General features: G+C 42.8%; 2 protein-coding genes across 2 annotated transcripts; both read left to right on the top strand.

The window, feature by feature from the left end:
• The first annotated feature begins 5,417 nt into the window (after window positions 1-5,417).
• LOC117885923 (olfactory receptor 1009-like) lies at window positions 5,418-6,356 on the top strand. Its single transcript, XM_034787486.1, has one exon. The coding sequence runs from the start codon at window positions 5,418-5,420 to the stop codon at window positions 6,354-6,356; it is 939 nt and encodes a 312-aa protein (XP_034643377.1).
• A 14,899-nt stretch (window positions 6,357-21,255) lies between these two features.
• LOC117886055 (olfactory receptor 5A1-like) lies at window positions 21,256-22,059 on the top strand. Its single transcript, XM_034787690.1, has one exon. The coding sequence runs from the start codon at window positions 21,256-21,258 to the stop codon at window positions 22,057-22,059; it is 804 nt and encodes a 267-aa protein (XP_034643581.1).
• The last annotated feature ends 235 nt before the right edge of the window (window positions 22,060-22,294 follow it).

Raw genomic sequence — 22,294 nt, 5'->3', positions numbered from 1 at the left:
TGGCTTGGGCCTTTGTCTGATGAGCTGATAATGGGGAAAAGATTTAGTTTATCTGTGGGGGACATTCAGGATTAAGCATAGATTTGACATTGGACAGAACATTGGCTTCATTCCCATGTCTATTTAAAATCAATGTCAAAGTAGCCAGTCGCTTCCAAGAGGGCAGGAAAGAGACTCTTATGTATGAGCAGCCTGATCTTCAAACTTGCAGGTCCTGTTGCATCAGATTTTAAAAGAAACTTAAGTGATTTACATATAAAACTCCCATCAACTCCCATCAGCATGCCTAGAGTGTGTTTTCTGGGCACATTCCTTTATTATGATTATTATTAATGTTCTTCAGTATTATATAAGGTGTATTTTTAAAAAAGAAATAGCTTTCACAACATACAAAATCTTTAAGTTTAAAAAGGATAAAGCTGCTGACTAAAATGTATCCCTGTGAATCACCATTAAATCCTGGTTGAATGGACTCTGTAGGTTTGGGTAGTCAGGAGGTTTGTTAAACCCTTTGTAGAATTCCTGACTTTTAGGTGTTCAAATTCACTCATTCGCCTTTGAATTTCCTTCACATTCTCACAGTGCCTAAGAGCGCTGTCTGCTGGAAGTCACTGACCAAGATGTCTTGCAGTCCAAACATGTCCATACCCCTGCTTGTCCATAACATTGTCCATAACCTTAGGGATCCCTCCAGGTGCTCGAATAACTGCTGGGGTTGTCTTTGTTCCAGTTTTCCATAACTGCTCCCCTTCGAGTCAGAGTTCTTCAGACTTCTGCATCTTCTCTCTGTGTTTCTTTTTTATGTTTTTGTCTGCAGGCATGGCAACATCAATTAACACAGGCTTGTTTTGTCGTCTTCTTTTCTACAACTTTGTCTGGCCTGTTTGACTGCACCATTCGGTCTGTGACTATGGTATTGGACTACTGGCATCATGGACATATTAATGGCTGAGATCAAATTCTTAGACTTGAGTTTTGTTCTTAAAGTAATTTGTATACATCTGTAATATTCTTTCCTCAATTTTTCTTTCAATTTCTTATGTTGCAGCTGTGACAGTTCCCTGATTCAAAGATATTTGTAGAAGTCATGCTGAGATATCATGGAAAGTTCCTTCATTAACTTGCATGCCACCAGATTGTACCAGTCGGGCCATCTTTACAGATGCTGACACACAGTTAGCTAAGCCAACCAGTAGCTTTATATCTTCACCAAATTGTTCCACACATATCTCTGTAGCTCCTTCTTGTGACTACTTATGGATTTTCAGATTGCCCATGTCTAACAAATTGTTAATTAATTGTTGCTCTTTGCTGATGTGATAACCACAATTTATCTCAACAACCATCCATGTCGGCAGCAGCATGGCTACCACAAACAGCACTGGTGCTAAGGAATCACCTTGAAATATTTCTTTTAATTTGGACCTCATCGATAAGAGTCTCTTCCTGATAGAGTCAAGTGCTCCAGTTAAACATAGATTGCTGCAGAAAGGAATTGATCTTTGGATGAAACTTGGACATTCACATTGTCTCAATGGTCCATGATAGTGAGATGTTCTTATATACTTTCTGGTAGTCAAGCCACACAATTTCTATTTTTTTCTTTCTTTCTTTCTTTCTATCTTCGATGAGCCTCCTGTTTAGCCTCGGGTGGTCGTTTATCACTTTCATGTTTAGTGTGCTGTATTTTTTGCTCAAGAGGCAGCATTCCATTGTGAGCTCACACTATCCAGATCTTCTTTGCCAGATTCATTGATAGAAATGCCCATATAGTTGGTCAATATGTGGTAAGGCTATAATTCATAGGATCACTGCAGCCTTCTTTTTTTTTTCCTATATGAGAAGAGTTGCCACTGTCACCCTCTACCTTGGAAATCCATCCTTCAAATATTTATTAAGTTGTTCAAGTAAACAATTATCCAGTGTTGTAATGAATTTCAGCTACAATCTATGCATCCCATCTGATCTGGTGTTTTCCAATTTTTTATTCCTTTCAGTACCTCATAAATTTCTTTCTTTGATCTTTCTGTGTATTTGTCTTTGGTGTGGTTTTCTACATTTTACTCTGGCATTTTAATGCCATCCACTGTCTGATTATGGTGTACTTCCTCAGATTAAAAGAATAGGAGTACTTGTGGCATCTTAGAGACTAACAAATAAGCGAAAGCTTATGCTACAATACATTTGTTACTCTCTAAGATGCCACAAGTACTCCTATTCTTTTTGTGGATATAGACTTACACGGCTACTACTCTGAAACCTGTCATTCCTCAGAGTAGATTTCCTTCCAGTAGCACTGAAACTCTTCCACGTCATTTATTGGCTCTATTTTTTTCCTATTCTGCTTTTAATTCTCAATCAGATCAAAGAATCTCCTAATGTCTCAGGTCAAGTGACTGTTCTTCTCATACTGATAACTTGGTGGGAAATCTTTCAGGTCCATGACACTGAGTGAACAGCTTCCATTTACATTGTTCCTCTACAATTTTCACATCCCTTTCATTCAGCAGATATTTCATCTCCAAGGCCATTTGCTGCTATTTCTCTTCAAATATTTTTTCTCATATTCATCTAGTGGGCTGATATCTCTAAGTAAAACCTTATTTGTTTCCATGGAGGTTGTTGAATATAGATTGTTTTTCAATGGTTTGCATCTTCAGATGGCTTGATGTTAAACTGATGAGCTGCTACTGTTACTGTAGTATAAATTATCTAATTCAGATGGTTAATACTTGTTGGTTTTACCCAACAATTTCCATAAGCACTTCATTAAGTGCTCTCTTTATATCATCCAGTCTTTGCTGGTCTACAAATTTCATACTTGGTAGTGCTGGTCAGTGCTCAATGTCTCTTACACTCTGAATGACCTCCATCAACAACTAATTCATATTTCCTGTACTTTCTTTAGATGGTGCTTCATTCACATTTGTCCTTGTTTTTTCTTTTCTTTTGTGGTTTCTGTTTGTCCTATTGTGATGGGATCCCCGCGGGGAGCAGCCTGGGACTGTGGGACCACTGTGCCTCCTTAACTCCCTCCAGATTGGGATGTCTCTCACAATGCCTTGCTAGTGACTAGCAGCAATCCCCTCCAGGTGCTGTGATCACTCAGCACAAGAGCATGTGGAGCTCCACACACCCAGCTAGATTGCATGAATGCTCCCAGAGCCTCTCATGAATCATACAAAGAAAGGCACCAGAGCCAAATCCCCTCATCTACCAGCACTGTACCTCAGAAATATACCGTTTTGCACCGCTCAAGACTAGCAATGCAGATTTATTAATTGGTTCACCACTTTATCAATGGAAAGTGAACATACACCAGCCTTTGTCAAACCTGAGCAGATTTGCAACACACTTCATTCAAACTCACTGGCAAAGATAAACAGTAAAATAAATGTATTAACTATAAAAGGTAGAGTTTAATTGATAGGCAAAGTTAGTTCAGAGTTAGTTACCAAAAGAAATAAAATATAAGCACGCAGTCTAAAGTCTCAACCCTATTAGACTGGGCAGCAACTAGATTAAGCAGTTTTTCTCACCCTGCTGGATATTGCAGTCCTTTATATAAAGATTTGTCTCTTAAATCTGGGCCAGTCTCCTCTGTTGAAGTCTTCAGTCTTCTTCTCAGTGTCTTTGTTGCTTGCAACATAGGTGGGGGCAGAACAAAAGGACCAGTATGTGCCCACTCTGTCTGTTTTATACCCTCAGTCCGTGTGCTTGGAAAACACAAGTCCAGGCATGTCTGGGGGCATTGCTGAGTCTCCAGGCAAGGTTGAGCAATTGCCCTGGTGTGGCCTCATGCAGGTGAGTCATTACAACGTAGCCCCCTGGACAATGGTTGATGATGGGTTGATTGATACCCCACCCGTGTGTTTGCTACTTTCCTTGCTGTTGCCTCTGGGGAGCTAATGTCTGGCTGATTCCTCAACTTACAGCATATTTTATTGACCACCATACAACACAATTCTCATAACTTCATATGCATTAATGATATACGTATATGTATAGAGAAATGACTTTCAGCAGATCATAACCTTTCCCCTGATACCTTACAAGGCATGCTTTGTATGTAAGCTCACAAATATATGAAAATGAGGAAAATGGGGTTACAGGATGCTCCCCCACGGTATAGAATGTCACACCTATATCACTTCTTTTATCAAAATGTTTGCATGTGGTTCAATATGATTATGCTCCCTTTTCAGGCTTTCAATCTCCAGTTGCATAAATAGTCCTTGTTGCAATTAAGATCTGAGTTGTCCGGTGAGTCTATGATTGGTTGTTTCTTTCTATGTGTTGTTGTTTTTCTTCTTTGAGTCTTGGAGCATTCACTTCCTCCAGACCTTCTCTTCCAGTTTTGCTAAAATACAATCTTAGATCATTTCTTGTTTTGCCCAGTGAGTCTTTTTCACTCGTTTGTTGAAAATTATCTCTGCTTTTCTTGGATTGTTTGGTCAGTTGCATGATATTAGCCTGGAGGTACTTGCCTCCAAACAACACAGTTTGCCAGTGTGGGAGCCTGTCATACAGCTATGCTCTTCTGACACCCTCTTTATGGCATTCGTAATATTTATCAATTTGTCTGTATTCTCTATACTTAGTTGGGTTGTCAGCCTATACCATGCTGGGTCACAAACCAGTAATTCTAGGCTGGGGATATTGTTGTTTGTATTAATGATTAATTATTAATTATTACTTATTATTATTATTAATTGAAATCCCAGGTATTTTGATATGGATGAATCATCTAAAATACTAAATACTCTTCACAAATTACCACATGTAACAGAGAAAGAGGTACTACTTATAGAACTGGCCAGATCCCCAGTGGGTGTGAATCAGCCATAGATCCATTAGAATAAAGAGGCCAGATCCCCAGCTGGAAGGGAAACAACTGTATCTCTATATGTTAGTGGGACAGATTAAAACATTATTAGGCCAGAGAGAAACAACAAGAGAGTGGATGACTTTATAGCATGGTGGTTGGGTACCTCACACCAGATGCAATGTCCAGTCCCCTTTCTCCAATGCTTCTTTAGTTATTGAACCACAGTGGAACAGAGTCAACAGGAGAGACTAAGCAAGGCCTGCATCAAACTATCCCATAATCCCATCTGGGTTTTGTGAATAATCGTGGGACCAGATTCTGGGATTTAGGTACTTAAAGTGGCAGTTAGGGGCCTAAATCATTGTCTGTATCTGGCCCATTTTGTCACCATAAAACATACAAAATCCGAACAGCTTATTGCTATCTCTTTCTATAAATTTTGTTTATTTAAAAAAAAAAAAGGCTAGAATACAGTTCTCTTTTAATTCATACTTCTGAACAGATGGTCTCCACAATCCATTTCAATTCACTTTTAGGATACGGGCTAATTTCATTTTCTTGTCTTACAGGTCACATTTTTCCTGAATAAATGTCAATGGAAAATCAAACCAGAGTGACTGAATTTATTCTCCTGGGACTTTCCAGTGACCCACAGATGCAGATTTTCCTCTTCCTGGTGTTTTTAGTGATTTATCTAACCACTCTGGTTGGGAACATACTGATCATGGTGGTGATAAGAGCTGATTCTCACCTTCACACCCCCATGTACTTCTTCCTCTTCCATTTATCCTTTACTGATACCTGCTATTCCTCAGTCACAGTGCCTAAAATGCTGATGAACTTCCTAGCAGAGCACAAAACTATTTCTGTCAGTGGCTGCATTGCCCAGATGTTCTTCATCCTCTTCACAGCTGGTGCTGAAGTTTTCATTCTCTCAGTCATGGCATATGACCGCTACGCTGCCATCTGTGACCCATTGCATTATGTGAAGAAAATGAACAAAGGGATTTGTTTTCAGCTGGTGAGTGGTGCATGGGCAATAGGCTTCTTTCATGCCCTTCTTAACACAGTCTTCTCATTCAATTTATATTTTTGTGGACCCAATCAAATCAGCCATTTCAGCTGTGAGCTCCCTCATTTATTAAAATTGTCCTGCAGTGAAACCCTCACCAATCAAGTGGTGCTTCTCACTTCTATTGTGATATTTGGATCAAGCTCTTTCCTCCTCACCCTGATCTCCTACATTCACATCATCTCCACCATCATGAGGATACGCTCTGCGGAGAGTAGGCATAAAGTCTTCTCCACCTGCAGCTCTCACCTTATTGTGGTTGGTTTATGGTATCTGACAGGTTTTTTCCAGTACACAAAACCCAGCTCAATTTCTTCTGGGGCTCTGGATGAAATGTTCTCTGTCCAGTACACCATCTTGACCCCCATGTTAAACCCCATCATCTACAGCGTGAAAAACAAGGATGTGAAAAGGGCACTGGCGAAAATGTTGGGGAAATTGAACTTTCTCAAGTAGTGTTGATGATTTTATTTTTATTTATTTTTAAGTCAGAGAGCACAGAATTAAGGATAACTTGTCTTTGAGACATTCTCAGCTCAGGTAACTGAGTGACATGATGGGACAAAAACCTCAGCTGGGCTAAAATGGTGTGGCTCCTTGGAAGCCAGCAGGCCAGGCCCTTAATTGCACAAGAGTCACAAGAGCCTGGGGGACTGGAGCCTGGGTCACCTGCACTTGGGTTGAGTGCTCAGACCACCAAGATGTGGAGTCATTCACACATGTTGCTCTTTCATCTCTCTGCATCTTTCTTTAATGTGGCTCACTGACTTCAGGGGAGCTATGGCCAATTTATACCTGCCAGGCATCTAGTCAATTCTATAAAAAGAATCTCTTCCTCTATTAATTTCTGTTCTCTTTGTTTTTGGCCTAATTTGTAGAAAACCTTATTTAATATCTCTAGTATCTTATTGGATTCTACCCTATTAAAATCTCAGGGTTTTTTTTCAATAATAATCCATGAAGTCAATGGGTTTACTCCCCAGATAGTGATATATACTCAAAGGGACTGAGCTTTGCACAAGAGAATATGAGAGAGACCCAGATTAGGATATCCCATATGCCAGTGGGTTAGGGTACCCAACTGAGTGGAGAAAGATCCCTGTTTAAATCCTTTCCCCTTGTCAGGCACTTGAAGTGGGGCCCTCCCACATCCCAGGTGACTACCCTAATCACTGGGATAAAAGTTATTTGCTGTCTCCTCCTTTAAATTTGTTGTTCTTCCTCTTCCCACCCTGCACCCCATCTTCTTGTAACAAAAAAAGTAGGTGGGGTTAGTGGGTTCCCAGCTGAGAATCCCAAGCAGAAGGAGGTGTGTCACTCATGGGAATATGAGGAGTGAATTCTTTGACACCTGCGGGGTTAAGAACACACCCCACTCCTCTGTATATAGTTTCCTAGCCAATGGATATATCATCATGTTAGAACATAAGAACCAATGAAAGACCATCCCAGGTGTAGCAGGAAGAAGGCCTGAAACATGTGCCCTTGTCTGAGAGGCCTGGTATGAGACCTGAGGCCTAGGCTAAAGTAGTGGTCAAAACTTTGCTGATATAAAGCAAAGTTAAGTTGTGAGCAAGAGGCAGGCCCTGCTCACATAATCTGGCAAGAGCAGGGCTGATATTGCAGAAACATACATCCCTAAGAAGTGATAGGCACAAAACACATGCAAACACACTCCAGAAGGGTGGTACCAGAACACCTCAGTACCAACACATTCCCCAAAGATAACAGGAACACACTGACCCACCCTAAAGATAAGTTCAGGATGACAGCATGATGGATAGAGATGTTTTGATTGAACCAACAGGTACAAGATAATGGGGGGTGGTTAGCTATGTTAGAGGATGGCACCTAACTAGGTCAGAGGGCAGTAACTAATCACTTCAGAGAGGTAATACGAAACTTGTTTGTATCTGTGTATAAAGTTGCATCTCAGAGGCAGTGTTTTTGTCTGGCCAAGGGGAAAATGGAAAGTTCCGCCATTCACTGAGCCAGTCCATTGTCACGGACATACATGTGTTAGTATACCTGTAACCATTGAGCCCAGGCATTAACACCGTGCCTCATTGGCAATTAACCCGACCAAGTTCCTTCGCTACGAACCGAATCTGGATTTATTGTGCAGCTTGATCAGAGCCTGCTGTATGAGCTATTTAGCCAGAGTCAGTGCAGCACGCAGAGAGAACACACACGCAGCCAAACATCTGATGACACTAGTGACCCAGGACTGCTGACCTGTAAGTAAGCGAGCTGCCCTCTGTGGGAATTGAGATCTAACATGGCAGAAAACTATGTGTTAGGGAATCCCCTTAACCCCTTCCTGAAAATCCCACAGAGTTTAATAAGGTACGGGCATGCTGGGTTGCTAGCAAAAGAGGTCCATATGAATTTTAAAAATGTAGTGGGGAAGAAACATGGAATGGAATCTGTAAGGCTAGGGCAGAGACTATGGACTTAAAAAATAAGAGAAAGAAATGTAAAACATTGCAAATGGTTAAAACAACACACCACACAATTAGTGGGGCAAGTAACGGAAACAAAGTAAGAGCTACAAGAAGCAGGAAAATCCACACAGCCCTGGAATGCTCCTGCTCCCCTTGCAGGGCAGCAAGCAGGCCAGAGACAGCAAGCACAGGAACAGAATACAACATTGGAAACAGCTGTAAGGAACCTACAAAAAATACCTTCCCCTGTTATAAATATTTGTGGTCAACAGCAGGCTTCAGGTAGCTACCCTGTGCCTGAAGAATGGGGACAGAAATGGAAAACGGTGGCTCTAGAAAAATTAAAAGATGAAACAGGGTCTACTGCATTGCAACCACCACCATATGATAAAAGCCAGGTTCTGGTTAAACTTAAACTGAGGCCTAGACTGGTGCCTGTCAGAACGGGAGAAGTAAGTGCACAGGAAGGAGAAGTAGCAAACAATACTTTTCCTGGATTGGTAAATCAAGTGAAGGAAAAAATGAAATAGTTCACAGAGCACATTAGTACACAGGAGCTGTGACTCAATCACAGGGGAGTGAATAAAAATGAATTTCAGAGTGAAAGAACAAACGTAAGCGGGTTAACACCTAGACTTGATGCATTAACACATGGAGTTGCCCCAAAACAGTTAACTGCAGCATGTAAGAGAACTCCCACAATCCATTTGGCATGAACACAAAAGCAACAGACAGTGGAGGAACAAATTCAGGTTTTGCCAGAGCCAGGATAAAAACCAAGGGTGCAGGTTCCCAACTGCTCTAACACACAGAGCAACACTCCTCATTCATAGCGAAAAATATAACTTTCTTTCTCAAATATTTTTACATACCAGTGAAGTTTTCCTGTATATCCTTTCACAGTTTGCTAGAATTAATCTTTCTTGGCTCAGGTCTCGCTGTCTCCCTAGGTTGCTCTTCACCCCTCCCTTCCCCTGCCTCGCCTCACTTCCACTCTCTCTCTCTCTCTCTGTTTTAAAAGTTAAAAGTTATAGTTTTTGCAGAAACCTTCAAAAGATAAAGCAATTGAAAATAGAACAAAACAATCAAACAAAGAAAAAACAAGGTAAAAATTTACTTTAAGTAAATCCAGTAAATTAATCATTTTAACCCTTCAGGAATGCAGCAGCTGAAATTACTCCTAACTTTCTTAAAGCTATGGTTGCCAAACAGCAGAAATGCAGACTCTGCTTCTAATCCTAACCACTGACTAATATTTGAAACATGGCCTTCCTTATTACCACATAGCAGAGATTTAAAATATAGTTAATTAAAGTAATGGAAAATGCCTTAAGTTACTGAATTAATATAACAAATCTGAGAAATAATAATATAAATTTTATCAATTTTTATTAAAAGTTTTAAATAACAAGGTAATAACTTGCTTATTTAAATGTTTAGCCTTTTTATTTTTTAATTTTTGTTTGCCTTATTTTGTATAGTTATAAATTGAATTCTGGCACCATTTGTTTTTATTTATAAGTTTGTACTGTATGTCATGTGTGACACTATACTCCATATTCTTTATGAAAATATGTTTGTGGTAGGAATATGACATAACTAAAATATGCTTTATGCAATATAATTCTTGTGTGGTATCATTGGAAAGGTTATGATTTACTGAATATGATTATCCTGTTTGTATGCATGAATCATTTCTGTATCTGAAATTAGGAATATTGACTATATACCTATATTTCAACTATGTTACTTTGGGTGATGCCCCTGCTAACACTTCAGGTACAACAATGGAAAAGCCAGACAGTGCACTGACAATGAATTCTGAAAGAGCTTAGTCTTCCTGTGGATGTGTGGGTCAACCTGTGAAGAATGGCAAAAGGGGCCTTGAATAGGCATGTGACCATGTCACCTGATACTGGAAACCATCTTGAATTCTGTACTTTTCCAGGAGAAGCTAGGGCGGGAGGGTCAAACTAGGAAACAAAGGACTCCCGCTTTACGCAAATCCTAGTTAAGGGTGGGGAGTGAGGTAATCCAGGTCCTCAGTTCTCCCCTACTACCCCACCAAAGATGATTACTAGAAACAACTAAGACTGAACTGGGGGAAAGAACTTGGCCCAGGCTGGAAGGGTGTCTGGCCTGTGAAGAAGATTATTGGAATCACATTTAGGGTGAGATCTCACATGTAATCAGTTTCTTTAGTGTATTAAACTAAATTTGCATGTTCTGTTTTATTTTCTTAGTAATCTGCCTTGTTCTGTCTGCTACCTCCTTAACTACTTAAAATATACCTGTTATAGTTAATACATTTTTTCTGGTTTATAATATAACCCAGTTTATGTGATTTCTAACTGGGAGGGGACAAAAAACTGTGCATACTCTCTTCCACATTGAGGGAAGAGGCAAATTTCATATAATTTTGGGTTTGTACTCCGGGAAGTGGTGGACATCTGGGTGCTGTGGCAAGCCCCTTAAGCTGAACCTTCCCAGAGTGGATCTCTGTCTCTCTGCGCAGCTGGGTGTGGCCCTGCCTGTGTGCTTGGCTGGAAAAGGCTGGAGAGCCTAGACCAGCAAGGTCAGGAAAAAGGGGGCCCAGGCTGGCAGAAGAGTCTGACTCAGTGGTGTCCCAGCACCACAGGTGACATCCCAGGGGGCCCAACCTGTGACATCATCTATGTCCTGTGTTGCTGTACAACATTTACAATGTGCATAAACTTGCTCAACTTTTTAACCAACAAGCAGGTAAAAATCAATAAACGAATGACAGCAAACAAGATGCAGGCAAGGAAAAAACAAATTGGTAAAGAAATCATTAAGTTATACAGTAACTACAAAATAGGTAAACAAATTCCTTATTAGTACCGGTCATAATTTGGATCAATGACATTGCATCCTAACTGAGGCACATGTTATTCAAAATAATCTTATATTGGGGACCAATACTAAATCCTGACACAGCAATATTTCAGAAATTGTTTACTGTCCATTCAGTAAGTTATATGGAAGACAGCAACTGAAAGAAACAACTGGATCTACATCAGCTACTGGTGTATCACAGAGCAATGCACCCAAAGGAGCAGAGAAGCTAGACATTCCTGCTTCCTGCCCAGTGAAGTTTACCAGAGAGAGACAACTAGCAGTGAGGGTAACCTGTAACATGAATGGACAGTACTGTGTAGTAACTAACTACAAGAGAATTTATATATAAAGGTCACTACTCCAAATTTCTGTTTTAATTCTCATATACATAGCACTATGACACTATGGAACACACTGCAATAATGCCTATATAATGCCTATCCCAGTATTTCAAAACACGAATAATGACACAGGTGATAACTGTAATTGCCCTAATAAAAGCGTATTGCTATCTGTGGTGCTAAAGTAAAAGGGCCAGACTACAACACCATATTGGAAAAACATTGTTATGCTTGAATATAAGGCGGTCTCTTATGTACACATACATACTATATATACATACCCATTGTGACAAAACTCCGACCTTGTCCCCGTGGGTACTTCCAGGCGGTTTATGCTACCCTCAGAGGCTCACTGCAACCTCCACGTAGCCCTTCTCTCTCTAGGGCCAGGGTTACTGAACCCTTTTCATCATAAGCCAGCAAGGAAGTTGGTGAGAGAACTCCCACAGCTCTGTTGTCCCTATGGGCTTGTTCAAGAACAGTTTAGCCTCCTGTCCTGACAGGGGCCTGTCTTCCCCTCCCAGGGGGTGTTTCTGTAGTGGCGGGTTGGGGGGAACCTGGGCCCGCCCTCTACTCCAGGTTCTGGCCTAGGGACCCTAGTGGCAGCAGCTGTTGGCAGCCGACCTTTCACCGCCAGAGCTACTACACTTCCCTGGGCCACTTCTCCACAGCTCTCCCGCTTCTCTCTCTTAACGCCTTCTTCACCCTTAACTTAGGGCTCCCTTTCCAGTGGCTTGAAGGTGTCTTTATTACCCAGCCCTTCAGCTGCACTTCCTCTCCTCTGGCTCCCTTTTCCTCTCCCCAGCCTGACCGGAGTCGGTCCTTTTATAGTATCAGAGGGGCGTTAATTAGAATAAGGTGTTCACAGTATCTTAACAGCCTCACCATCCCCTGGTGAACCTAGTTTAAAGCCCTCCTCACTAGGTTAGCAGGCTTGCCTGTGAAGATGCTCTTCCCTCTCTTTGTTAGGTGGATCACATCTCTTCCTAGCAATCCTTCTTCCTGGAACAACATCCCATGGTCGAAGAATTCAAAGCCCTCTCTCCAACACCATCTGTGTAACCATGAATTCACCTCCACAATTCGATGGTCTCTACCTGGGCCTTTTCTTTCAACAGGGAGGATGGATGAGAACATGACTTGCTCCTCAAACTCCTTTATCCTTCTTCCCAGAGCCACATAGTCTGCAGTAATCCACTCAAGGTAATTCTTGGCAGTATCATTGGTGCTCATGTGGAGAAGTAGGGAGGGGTACTGGTCCGAGGGCTTGATCAGTCTTGCTCAGTTTCAGCAAACACTAGCTCCAGGCAAGCAGCACACTTCTCGAGTCTCCCGGTCTGGTCGACAGATCGATGACTCCATCCCCCTTAGGAAGGAGTCCCCGACCACCACCATCCATCTCCTCCTCTTGGGAGTGGTGGTTATGGTGATCATGGAACCCCCATCCCTAGGACAATGCATCCCATGCATCTGGACCAATTGGGGTCTCCTTCTGATACTTTCCCTCAGAGCGCTCTTCCAAATCCTTACACAGCTTCGACCTTTCTGGGTCTTACCTTGGAGCATTCAGCATCCTTTTCCACACCGAGCACTTCCCACAGTGAGTCCACCCAGCCAGGGCTCCTGGGAAAGCCAGAGGGCCCTTCACCCCAACTCCACAGTCAGACGTGACTCTCAGCCAGCCGGTAAAACAGAAGGCTTATTAGTTGAAAGAAACACAGTGCAGAACACAACTTGTTAGGACAGAAATCAGTGACTTTCAGCCAAGTCCATCTTGGGGAGAAGGGAGTCCAGAGCCAGGGCTCTGATCCTCCCCTGAGTCCCAAGCCAGCTGAGACTGACTCGCTTCCAGCTGCCTGACCCCTGCCTGCCCATTGCTCCTCCTCCAGCCTTTGTCTCACTTCCCAGACCAAGAGTCACCTAGTAGTATCCCCCTCCTGTGTCTCAGGTTATGAAGGGGCGGCCATAGCATCCATGCAGGCAGCTGGAGAAGCCCCTGCAAAAGTCACCCCCCCTTATTCCCACCACCTAGACACTGGTGCAATACACAGGGAAACTGAGGCACACACAGCATTCATGCAAAACTGTAAGACTCGCATAGGCTTATATACAACATAGCAAGGTAAAATACCTACTTTGTCATATCTCTCCCCCCTTTGAGACCGAACTGAGTGGGGTCACTTTAGCCAGTGACCTAGGAAAGTTCAGGCCACCCTCTCCGGGACAAAGCATCAGGTCTTGGTATGGGCAGGCACCAGACATGGTGATGGCATTGAGCCTCTGACACACCACACAGAACTGGCTTGACCCATCTTTCCTGGGAACCAGCACCACGGGAGAGGCCCCCAGGACTGGTGGATGGCTGGATCACCCCTAAGCCAGTATGTCTCTGACCTCTCCCTCCAAGGCCTGTGCTGTGTTCCCTGTTACTCTGAATGGGGAACACCTAATGGGAGGGCTGGCTCCTGTCTCCACTCAGTGGACAGCTCGGTTAGTGAGCCCAGGCCAGTTGGAAAACGTATTGGTATGAATGCAGCATCTCTCTGATCTCTGCCTGTTGGGAAGGGGTTAATTGGTCAGAGAGGGGGGCTGATTCCACAAAGGGGCTGGCTCCAGTCTCAGGGAAGAGACCTACCAGGAGATCTTCCCCCTTCTCCCACTGGCCACACACGGCCAGTACCAGCCTCTCCCTGTCACTGTACGGCTTCATCATGTTGACCTTGTCCCCTCGGTGGCTGTGAGCCCGGTTGAGCTGTTCCACCACATCATTCTCCTCATTCAGCTGCTTGATGACCGTGAAGGGCCCGTCCCAGGCAACTTGCAGCTTATTCTTCCTCACCAGGATGAGAACCCTCACCTGGTCCCCGGTGCCATAGGCTGAGCGGTCGTACCAGACCTTCTGTCTCCCTTGGGCCCTGGCTAGGTTCTCCCTGACCGGATCCATGAGCTCAGCGAACTTTTCCTGGAAAATCAGTACATACTCCACCACTGATTCTCCATCGGGAGAGGACTTCCCCTCACATCCGTCCCTCACCCAGTCCAGGACCACCTTCTGAAAAGGCTCATCTAGGACAGGTCGGTGTCCCAAGGCTGCGTTACCCCTGTCCTGGGCCATTTGCACCTCTGGACAAGGCAGCCCTTATTGGCAGTTGTCCCACCCTGGCTGTGCTTCCCCACACTCAGCTGGGGTCTCCGATCCCCCTGGGATCAGCCTTGACTCTGCTGTCCCAGTGAGGGCAGGCAGGGAGCCTCCTGCTTGGTTCACAGCATCAGAGCCAGGGTGAGCCACTCCCCCATTTGCAGGGGGACGGGGAGCATCTCTCTGTCCCACTCAGCTCCAGGGCTCTGGTTACAGAGAGACAGGTATCCTGAGCTTAGCATTTTCACTGACCACTTCAGTCTCAGCCAATTGGTTCCCTGGATTCAAATTCAAATCCTTGGCTGTTACAGGAGCAGGGCCTGGATCCTGTCCCAACAGGACTTCACAGCCAATATCTTGGAGAACCCCAACTACCAGCCAGCCTGACCCCTTCTGTGTCTGCACAGGGATCTGGGCCATAGGCAGGGCAAGGGGCTTCATCCCTGGGACCTACACCAAGGTCACACAGCCCCTCATCATCTGGTGAGGCTGCACCACCCAGGGCCTGACAACAGTTCTCTCTGTCCCAGGATCTCGCCACCCCAAGAATATCTCCCTATTGACCACCACTTTCATTATAGTGATATGTCTCTCCTGCTGCTGATGTGCTGCTGATGTATACAATATGAACAGCTTCAACAGGAAAGCCTGAGAAAGTTGTGCCCTAAATTACCTTATAGACCAAAGATTAAAGCAATTTCCTGAGAGATGGGAGACCTATCTACACATCTCTGCTCCACAGAAAGCAGAGGTGGGAAGTTAGTGAGTTTCTCCAACATCCGAGTAGCCCAGCCAATAGGTTAAATGTATTCAGTGTGGGTGCTAGGGTTCCATATCATGGGTTGTCAATTTAGACTCCTCTCCCACCTTGCATGCAGATATTTGGTGAATGGGCATCAAATTTGCAAATAATATAGGATTAACCAAAACTGCTTTTTTTTCCCAAAAGAAGTATTTGTCTGAAAAGTTTTGCCAAATTCTGCACACTATAACTCCACCTTTGTCTCATCACCTACTTTTTTCCTGCCACCTCATGCAGTCTAGTTGTTCCTTTCACATTATGGTTAGCATCTTCAAAGGAGTGTTTGGGAGATGAAATGATTTGCTATGTGGGTGTCTAACTACTAGGGTGCTTTAAAAATCCAAGCCTAAATATGTGTCTTTTTTATTGACTGTCACTGAGATTGGATACCTAAATCCATTAGGCTCCTTTTCTAATCCAAGCTTCTGTCCTCTCATTCTTATGCATGGTAAATTGCTGCTGAAGGACTGACCCAGCACGGTGTTACTTGTAGCTTGTTACAGAGGGTGAACTTCAGGGATCTTGTCCCGGGTGGAATAGACAGCATTTAAACAGCTCTCAAGAATCAGCTCTTAATCTAGGAGTCAGATGAGGAAAAGCTCTTTGCTCCACTCACAGGGAGAACCCTACCTCCCTTGTCAGATTTAAGTGTTTGGAATAAAGAAAAGTTGATATCCTAAGATGCTGTATTGCAGAGGCAGACAGACAAATTAGTAAGTAGGGAGATAAATAGACTAAGACAACAGAAAGATAAAAGCACAGGTCAGAGTAATCTCACCATTTTTATGATCCACATTTAAAAGGCAGGTGAGTTGATTCATATTTTTATTCCTTTTTAACCTTTTTTTATCCTTTCCATGCCAAAGGACCAGATTCTGTTCCCCCGTATCCAGGGGTGGGTCTCTCTACTGAGTCCCATTGACTTCTGCCCACATGCATCAGTCTGCTCACACAAGCTGGGTGAGATAATATTTTTTTATTGCACCAGCTTCTGTTGGTGAGAGAAACAAGTTTTCGAGCCACACAGAGCTCTTCCCTCTCACCCACAAAAGTTGGTCCAATAAAAGATATTATCTCACTCACCTTGAGTCTTGAATCTCCTAGGACCGAGACAGCTACAACAACACTGCATGTTCACACAGAGTGAGTTGCCACCCAAGGGCTGTGGTTGAGAACTCGGCTATTACTTCAATTACCCATCTTTCTCTCTCTCTCTCACTCTCTCTCTTTCTGAAATACCACTGAGACAGTTCTGGTCTCCCATGTTTAAGAAGGATGAATTTAAACTGGAACAGGTACAGAGAAGGGCTACTAGGATGATCCGAGGAATGGAAAACCTGTCTTATGAAAGGAGACTCAAAGAGCTTGGCTTGTTTAGCTCTCTATAAATATATCAGAGGGATAAATACCAGGGAGGGAGAGGAATTATTTAAGCTCAGTACTAATATGGACACAAGAACAAATGGATATAAACTGGACCTCAGGAGGTTTAGACTTGAAATTAGACAAAGGTTTCTAACCATCAGAAGAGTGAAGTTCTGGAACAGCCTTCCAAGGGGAGTAGTGGGGGCAAAAGAGATATCTGGCTTCAAGACTAAGCTTGCTAAATTTATGTAGGTGATGGGATAGCCTAATTTTGGTAATTATTTGATCTTTGACTATTAGCGGTAAATATGCCCAAGAGCCTGTGATGGGATGTTAGATGGGGTGGGATCTGAGTTACTACAGAGAATTCTTTCCTGAGTGTCTGTCTGGTGAGTCTTGCCCACATGGTCAGGGTTTAGCTGATTGTCATATTTGGGGTGGGAAGGAATTTTCCTCCAGGGCAGATTGGCAGAAGCCCTGGGGTTTTTTCGCCTTCCTCTGCAGCGTGGGGCACGGGACACTTGCTGGAGGATTCTCTGCACCTTGAAGTCTTCAAACTATGATTTTAGGACTTAAATAGCTCAGACATAGGTTAGGGGTTTATTATAGGAGTGGGTGGGTGAGATTCTGTGGCCTTCATTGTGCAGGAGGTCAGACTAGATCATCATAATTGTCCCTTCTGACCTTAAAGTCTAAAGTCTATGACAAATTGAGATCATTTTGTTAGTGTTACCTGGTGTTTCTTTTTCTGTGTGTTTTATGGGCATGCAGAGGTTAGGGGTATGGCATTCTTTGGAGAAGCATCTTAACTATATTAAGAGTATAAGAATGGCCATACCAGGTCCAATAAATGGTCCATCTAGCCCACTATCCTGCCTTCCAATATTGACTGGCATCAGATGCTTCAGAAGGAGTGAACAGAATAGAGCAATTTATCAAGTGATCCATCCCCTGCTGTCCAGTTCCAGCTTCTAGCAGTCAGATGTTTAGGGATATCCAGAGAGTGGGGATGAGTCCCTGACAATCTTGGCTAGTAGCCATTGATAGATTTATCCTCTATGAACTCAATTCTATTTTGAACCCAGTTATACTTGTGGCCTTCACAATATCCCCGGCAATGAGTTCCACAGCTTGACTGTGTGTTGTGTGAAGAAGTACTTTCTTATATTTCTTCAACATCTTTCTCAGTGATTGGGATGATAGGATTAATTGCACCCTCAGCAAGTTTGCAGATGACACATAGCTCGCAGGAGAGGTAGATACGCTGGAGGGTAGGGATAGGGTCTAGAGTGACCTAGACAAATTGGAGGATTGGGCCAAAAGAAATCTGATGAGTTTCAACAAGGACAAGTGCAGAGTCCTGCACTTAGGAAGGAAAAATCCCATGGGGACCAACTGGCTAAGCAGCAGTTCTGCAGAAAAGGACCTGGGAATTACAGTGGACAAGAAGCTGGATATGAGTCAGCAGTGTGCCCTGGTTGCCAAGAAGGCTAATGGCATATTGGGCTGGATTAGTAGGAACATTGCCAGCAGATCTAGGGAAGTGATAATTCCTCTCTATTCGGCCCTGGTGAGGCCACACCTGGAGTATTGCGTCTAGTTTTGGTCCCACCACTACAGAAGGCATGTGGACAAATTGGAGAGAGTCCAGCAGAGGGCAATGAAAAAGATTAGGGGGCTGGGGCACATGGTTTATGACTGGGATTATTTAGTCTTCAGAAGAGAAGAGTGAAGGGGGATTTGATAGCAGCCTTCAACTACCTGAAGGGAGGTTCCAAAGAGGATGGAGATAGAATCATAGAATCATAGAATATCAGGGTTGGAAGGGACCTCAGGAGATCATCTAGTCCAACCCCCTGCTCAAAGCTGGGGATAGGCTGTTCTCAGTGGTGACAGATGACAGAACAAGAAGCAATGGTCTCAAGTTGCAGTGGGGAAGTTCTAGGTTGAATATTAGGAAAGATATTTCAATAGGAGGGTGGTGAAGCACTGGAATGGGTTACCTAGGGAGGTGGTGGAATCTCCATCCTTAGAGGTTTTTAAGGCCCAGCTTGACAAAGCCTTGGCTGGAATGATTTTGTGGGTGTTGGTCCTGCTTTGAGCAGGGGCATGGACTAGATGACCTCCTGAGGTCTCTTCCAACCCTAATATTCTATGATTCTATGATTCTATGAAAAGCTGATGCCTATTAATTTCATCAGGTGATCCGTTGTTTGTGTGTTATGTGAAGGGATAACACTTCCTTATTCACTTTCTCCACACCATTCATGATTTTATAGACCTCTATCACATTCCCCTTCATCATCTCTTTTCATAAGAACATAAGAATGGCCCTACTGGTCAGACCAAGGGTCCATCTAACCCAGTATCCTGTCTTCTGACAGTGGCCAGTGCCAGGTGCCCCAGAGGGAATGAACAGAACAAGTAATCATCAAGTGATCCATCCCCTGTCGCTCATCCACAGTTTCTGGAAAACAGAGGCCAAACAGTCCCAATCTTTTAAATCTCTCCTCATACAGCTGCTGTTCCATACTGTTAATCATTTTTGTTGCCCTTCACTGTACTTTTTCCAATTCTAACATATCTTTTTTGAGATGGGCCAACCAGAACTGCATGTAATATTCATGATGTAGGCATACCATGGATTCATATAGTGGCATTATGATATTTTCTGTCTTATTCTCTCTCCCTTTCTTAATGGTTCCTAATATTCTATTAGCTTTTTTGACTGCTGCTGCATATTGAGCAGTTGTGTTTTAAGAACTATCCACAATGACTCCAAGATCTCTTTCCTAGAACAGCTAATTAAAACATCATTGTTATGCATGTATAGTTGGGATTATATTTTCCAATGTGATTTATTTTCAGTTTATGAACATTTAATTTAATCTGCCTTTTTCTTGCCCAGTCATTCAGTTTCTTGAGATTCCTTGGTAACTTTTCGTAATCTCCTTTGTATTTAATTATTTTGAGTAATTTTGTATCATCTACAAACGTTGCTATTTACCTATTTTTCCAGATCATTTATGAGTATGTTAAACAGCACTGGTGCCAGTACTGATCCTTGAGAGATCCAGCTATTTACCTCTCTCCACTGTGAAATTTCCCTCTGTACAGAGTCTGCCTGTGTTAACATTTACATTCGATTACAAGGTCTATTTCTTTTCTTAGGTATTTCTCTCTTAAACTGATAATGGAGTAAAGGTTTAGTTTCTCTCTAGGGTCATATGGGGTCAAAGATTGGACATTGGAGAGGATATTGGCTTCATTCCAATTTCTATTAAAAACTGATGTCAGAAAGCCACTCACTTACATGAGGGCAGAAAAGATTCTCTTCTGTATGTACAGCCTGACATTCAGGTGTGCAGAACAATGAATCAAAGTCAGTTTTCAAAAGAGCTTAAGTAATTTAGGGGGGAAATCCCATTAATTTTCTATCTTGCTCTTTTCAAAATTATGTCACTGTGACTAGAGAATGTTTGCTGGGCACATTCATTTCTTCTTCTTCTTCAAAAATATTAGTGATTTTAATAGGGATGAATCCAATAAGATACTAAAGATATTAAACTGCATTTTCAACAAAATAGTCTAAACCAGTAGACATAAATAATAGACAAAATGGTAACTGACCAGATCCCCAGTAGGTGTAAATCATACATTGTTCTTTTGCTGTCTATGATCCAAATTTGCTGTGGCTGAATTGAAGTCACTGGGGCAGATAAAGAGATATTAGGCCAGAGAGAGTGGACAATATAGAGAGTGAGAGAGAAAATTAATGACTCTATAGCCTCATGGCTAGAGCACTCAGCCTGGATGTGGAAAACCCAGTATCCAGCACACCGGTTGCACTTTCTCTCTAATTCTTTAGCCAGAGTGGAACAGCTTGCAGAGAAGAGTCTGAGGAGTCCCACATCAGCCTGTCTCAGAGTCCCAGTTGAGCAGGATATTTGTGAATACCAGTGGGGCCTGATTCTGGGTTTTAGACATCGAAAGGGGCAGTTAGATGCTTAAGTCCTTTTGTATATCCAGCCCATTTTGTCTATTTAAAATATACAAATTCCATTCAGCATCGCTCTCGCTCTCTCTCTCTCTCTCTCTCTCAATATAAATGATGTAAAACACATATTTTACAGGCTGGAATAGGACTCTTTTTACTTTCATACTGCTGATCAGATTATCTCCACATGCTGTTTAAATTTACTTTGGTTCTAAATGTTAAATTCATTTGTTTTTTCCCCCTCATTTCCCAGGTCACAGTTTTCCTGAATATATGTCAATGGAAAATCAAACCACAGTGACCAAATTTATTCTCCTCGGACTTTCCAGTGACCCACAGATACAAATTTTCCTCTTCCTGGTGTTTTTAGTTATTTACCTAATCACCCTGGTTGGGAACATAGTGATCATGGTGCTGATAAGAGCTGATTTTCACCTTCACACCCCCATGTATTTCTTCCTCTTCCACTTATCCTTTGTTGATATCTGCTATTCCTCCATCACAGTGCCTAATATGCTGATGAACTTTCTTGCAGAGCACAAAACAATTTCAGTCAATGGCTGCATTGCCCAGATGTTCTTCTTTTTTCTCTTAGCTGGTACAGAAGTTTTCATTCTCTCAGCCATGGCTTATGACCGCTATGCTGCCATCTGCTACCCATTGCATTACGTGGATGCAATCAACAAAGAGATCTGGGTTCAGCTCGTGAGTGGTGCATGGATCACGGGCTTCTTTTATGCCTTAATTAACACAGTTTTTGCCCTCGAGTTGCACTTCTGTGGACCCAATCAAATCAGCCATTTTTGCTGTGAGCTCCCTCCCCTGTTACAACTCTCCTGTACTGACATTCTCACCAATCAAATGGTGCTTCTTACTTCTGTTGTGATACTGGGATCAAGCTCCTTCCTCTTCACCCTCATCTCCTACATTCACGTCATCTCCACCATCTTGAGAATACGCTCTGCGGAGGGCAGGAGGAAAGCCTTCTCCACCTGCAGCTCCCACCTTATTGTGGTTGGTTTGTTGTATCTGACCGCTTTTTTCCAGTACACAAAACCCAGCTCAGTCTCCTCTGTTCTTCTGGATGAAATGTTCTCCATCCAGTACAGCATCTTGACCCCCCTGTTAAACCCCATAATCTACAGCCTGAAAAACAAGGAGGTGAAAACAGCTCTAAGGAATATATTAGGGAAATTCAGGTTTCTCAACTAGTGTTGATGTTCTTATCTTTTTTTAAAAAAAATCAGAGACCATAGATTTCTGGGTAACAGGTGTTTGGGACATTCTCAGCTAAGGTATCTGACAGACATTTTGGGCCAAATCTTCCACTAGTCTAAATCAGTGTAGATCCAGTAAAGTAAATTGGCCAGATCCCCAGCAAGTGTAAAATAGCATAACTACATTGGAACCAATGGGTGCTGGAGTTAGACTCACAAAGGGTCTGCAA

This window comes from Trachemys scripta, chromosome 12 (assembly GCF_013100865.1).
Source record: "Trachemys scripta elegans isolate TJP31775 chromosome 12, CAS_Tse_1.0, whole genome shotgun sequence".
NCBI classification, from domain to species: Eukaryota; Metazoa; Chordata; order Testudines; family Emydidae; genus Trachemys; species Trachemys scripta.
The sequence above is the reverse complement of the archived record's forward strand: the minus strand, read 5'-3'. Positions and strand labels throughout refer to the sequence as shown.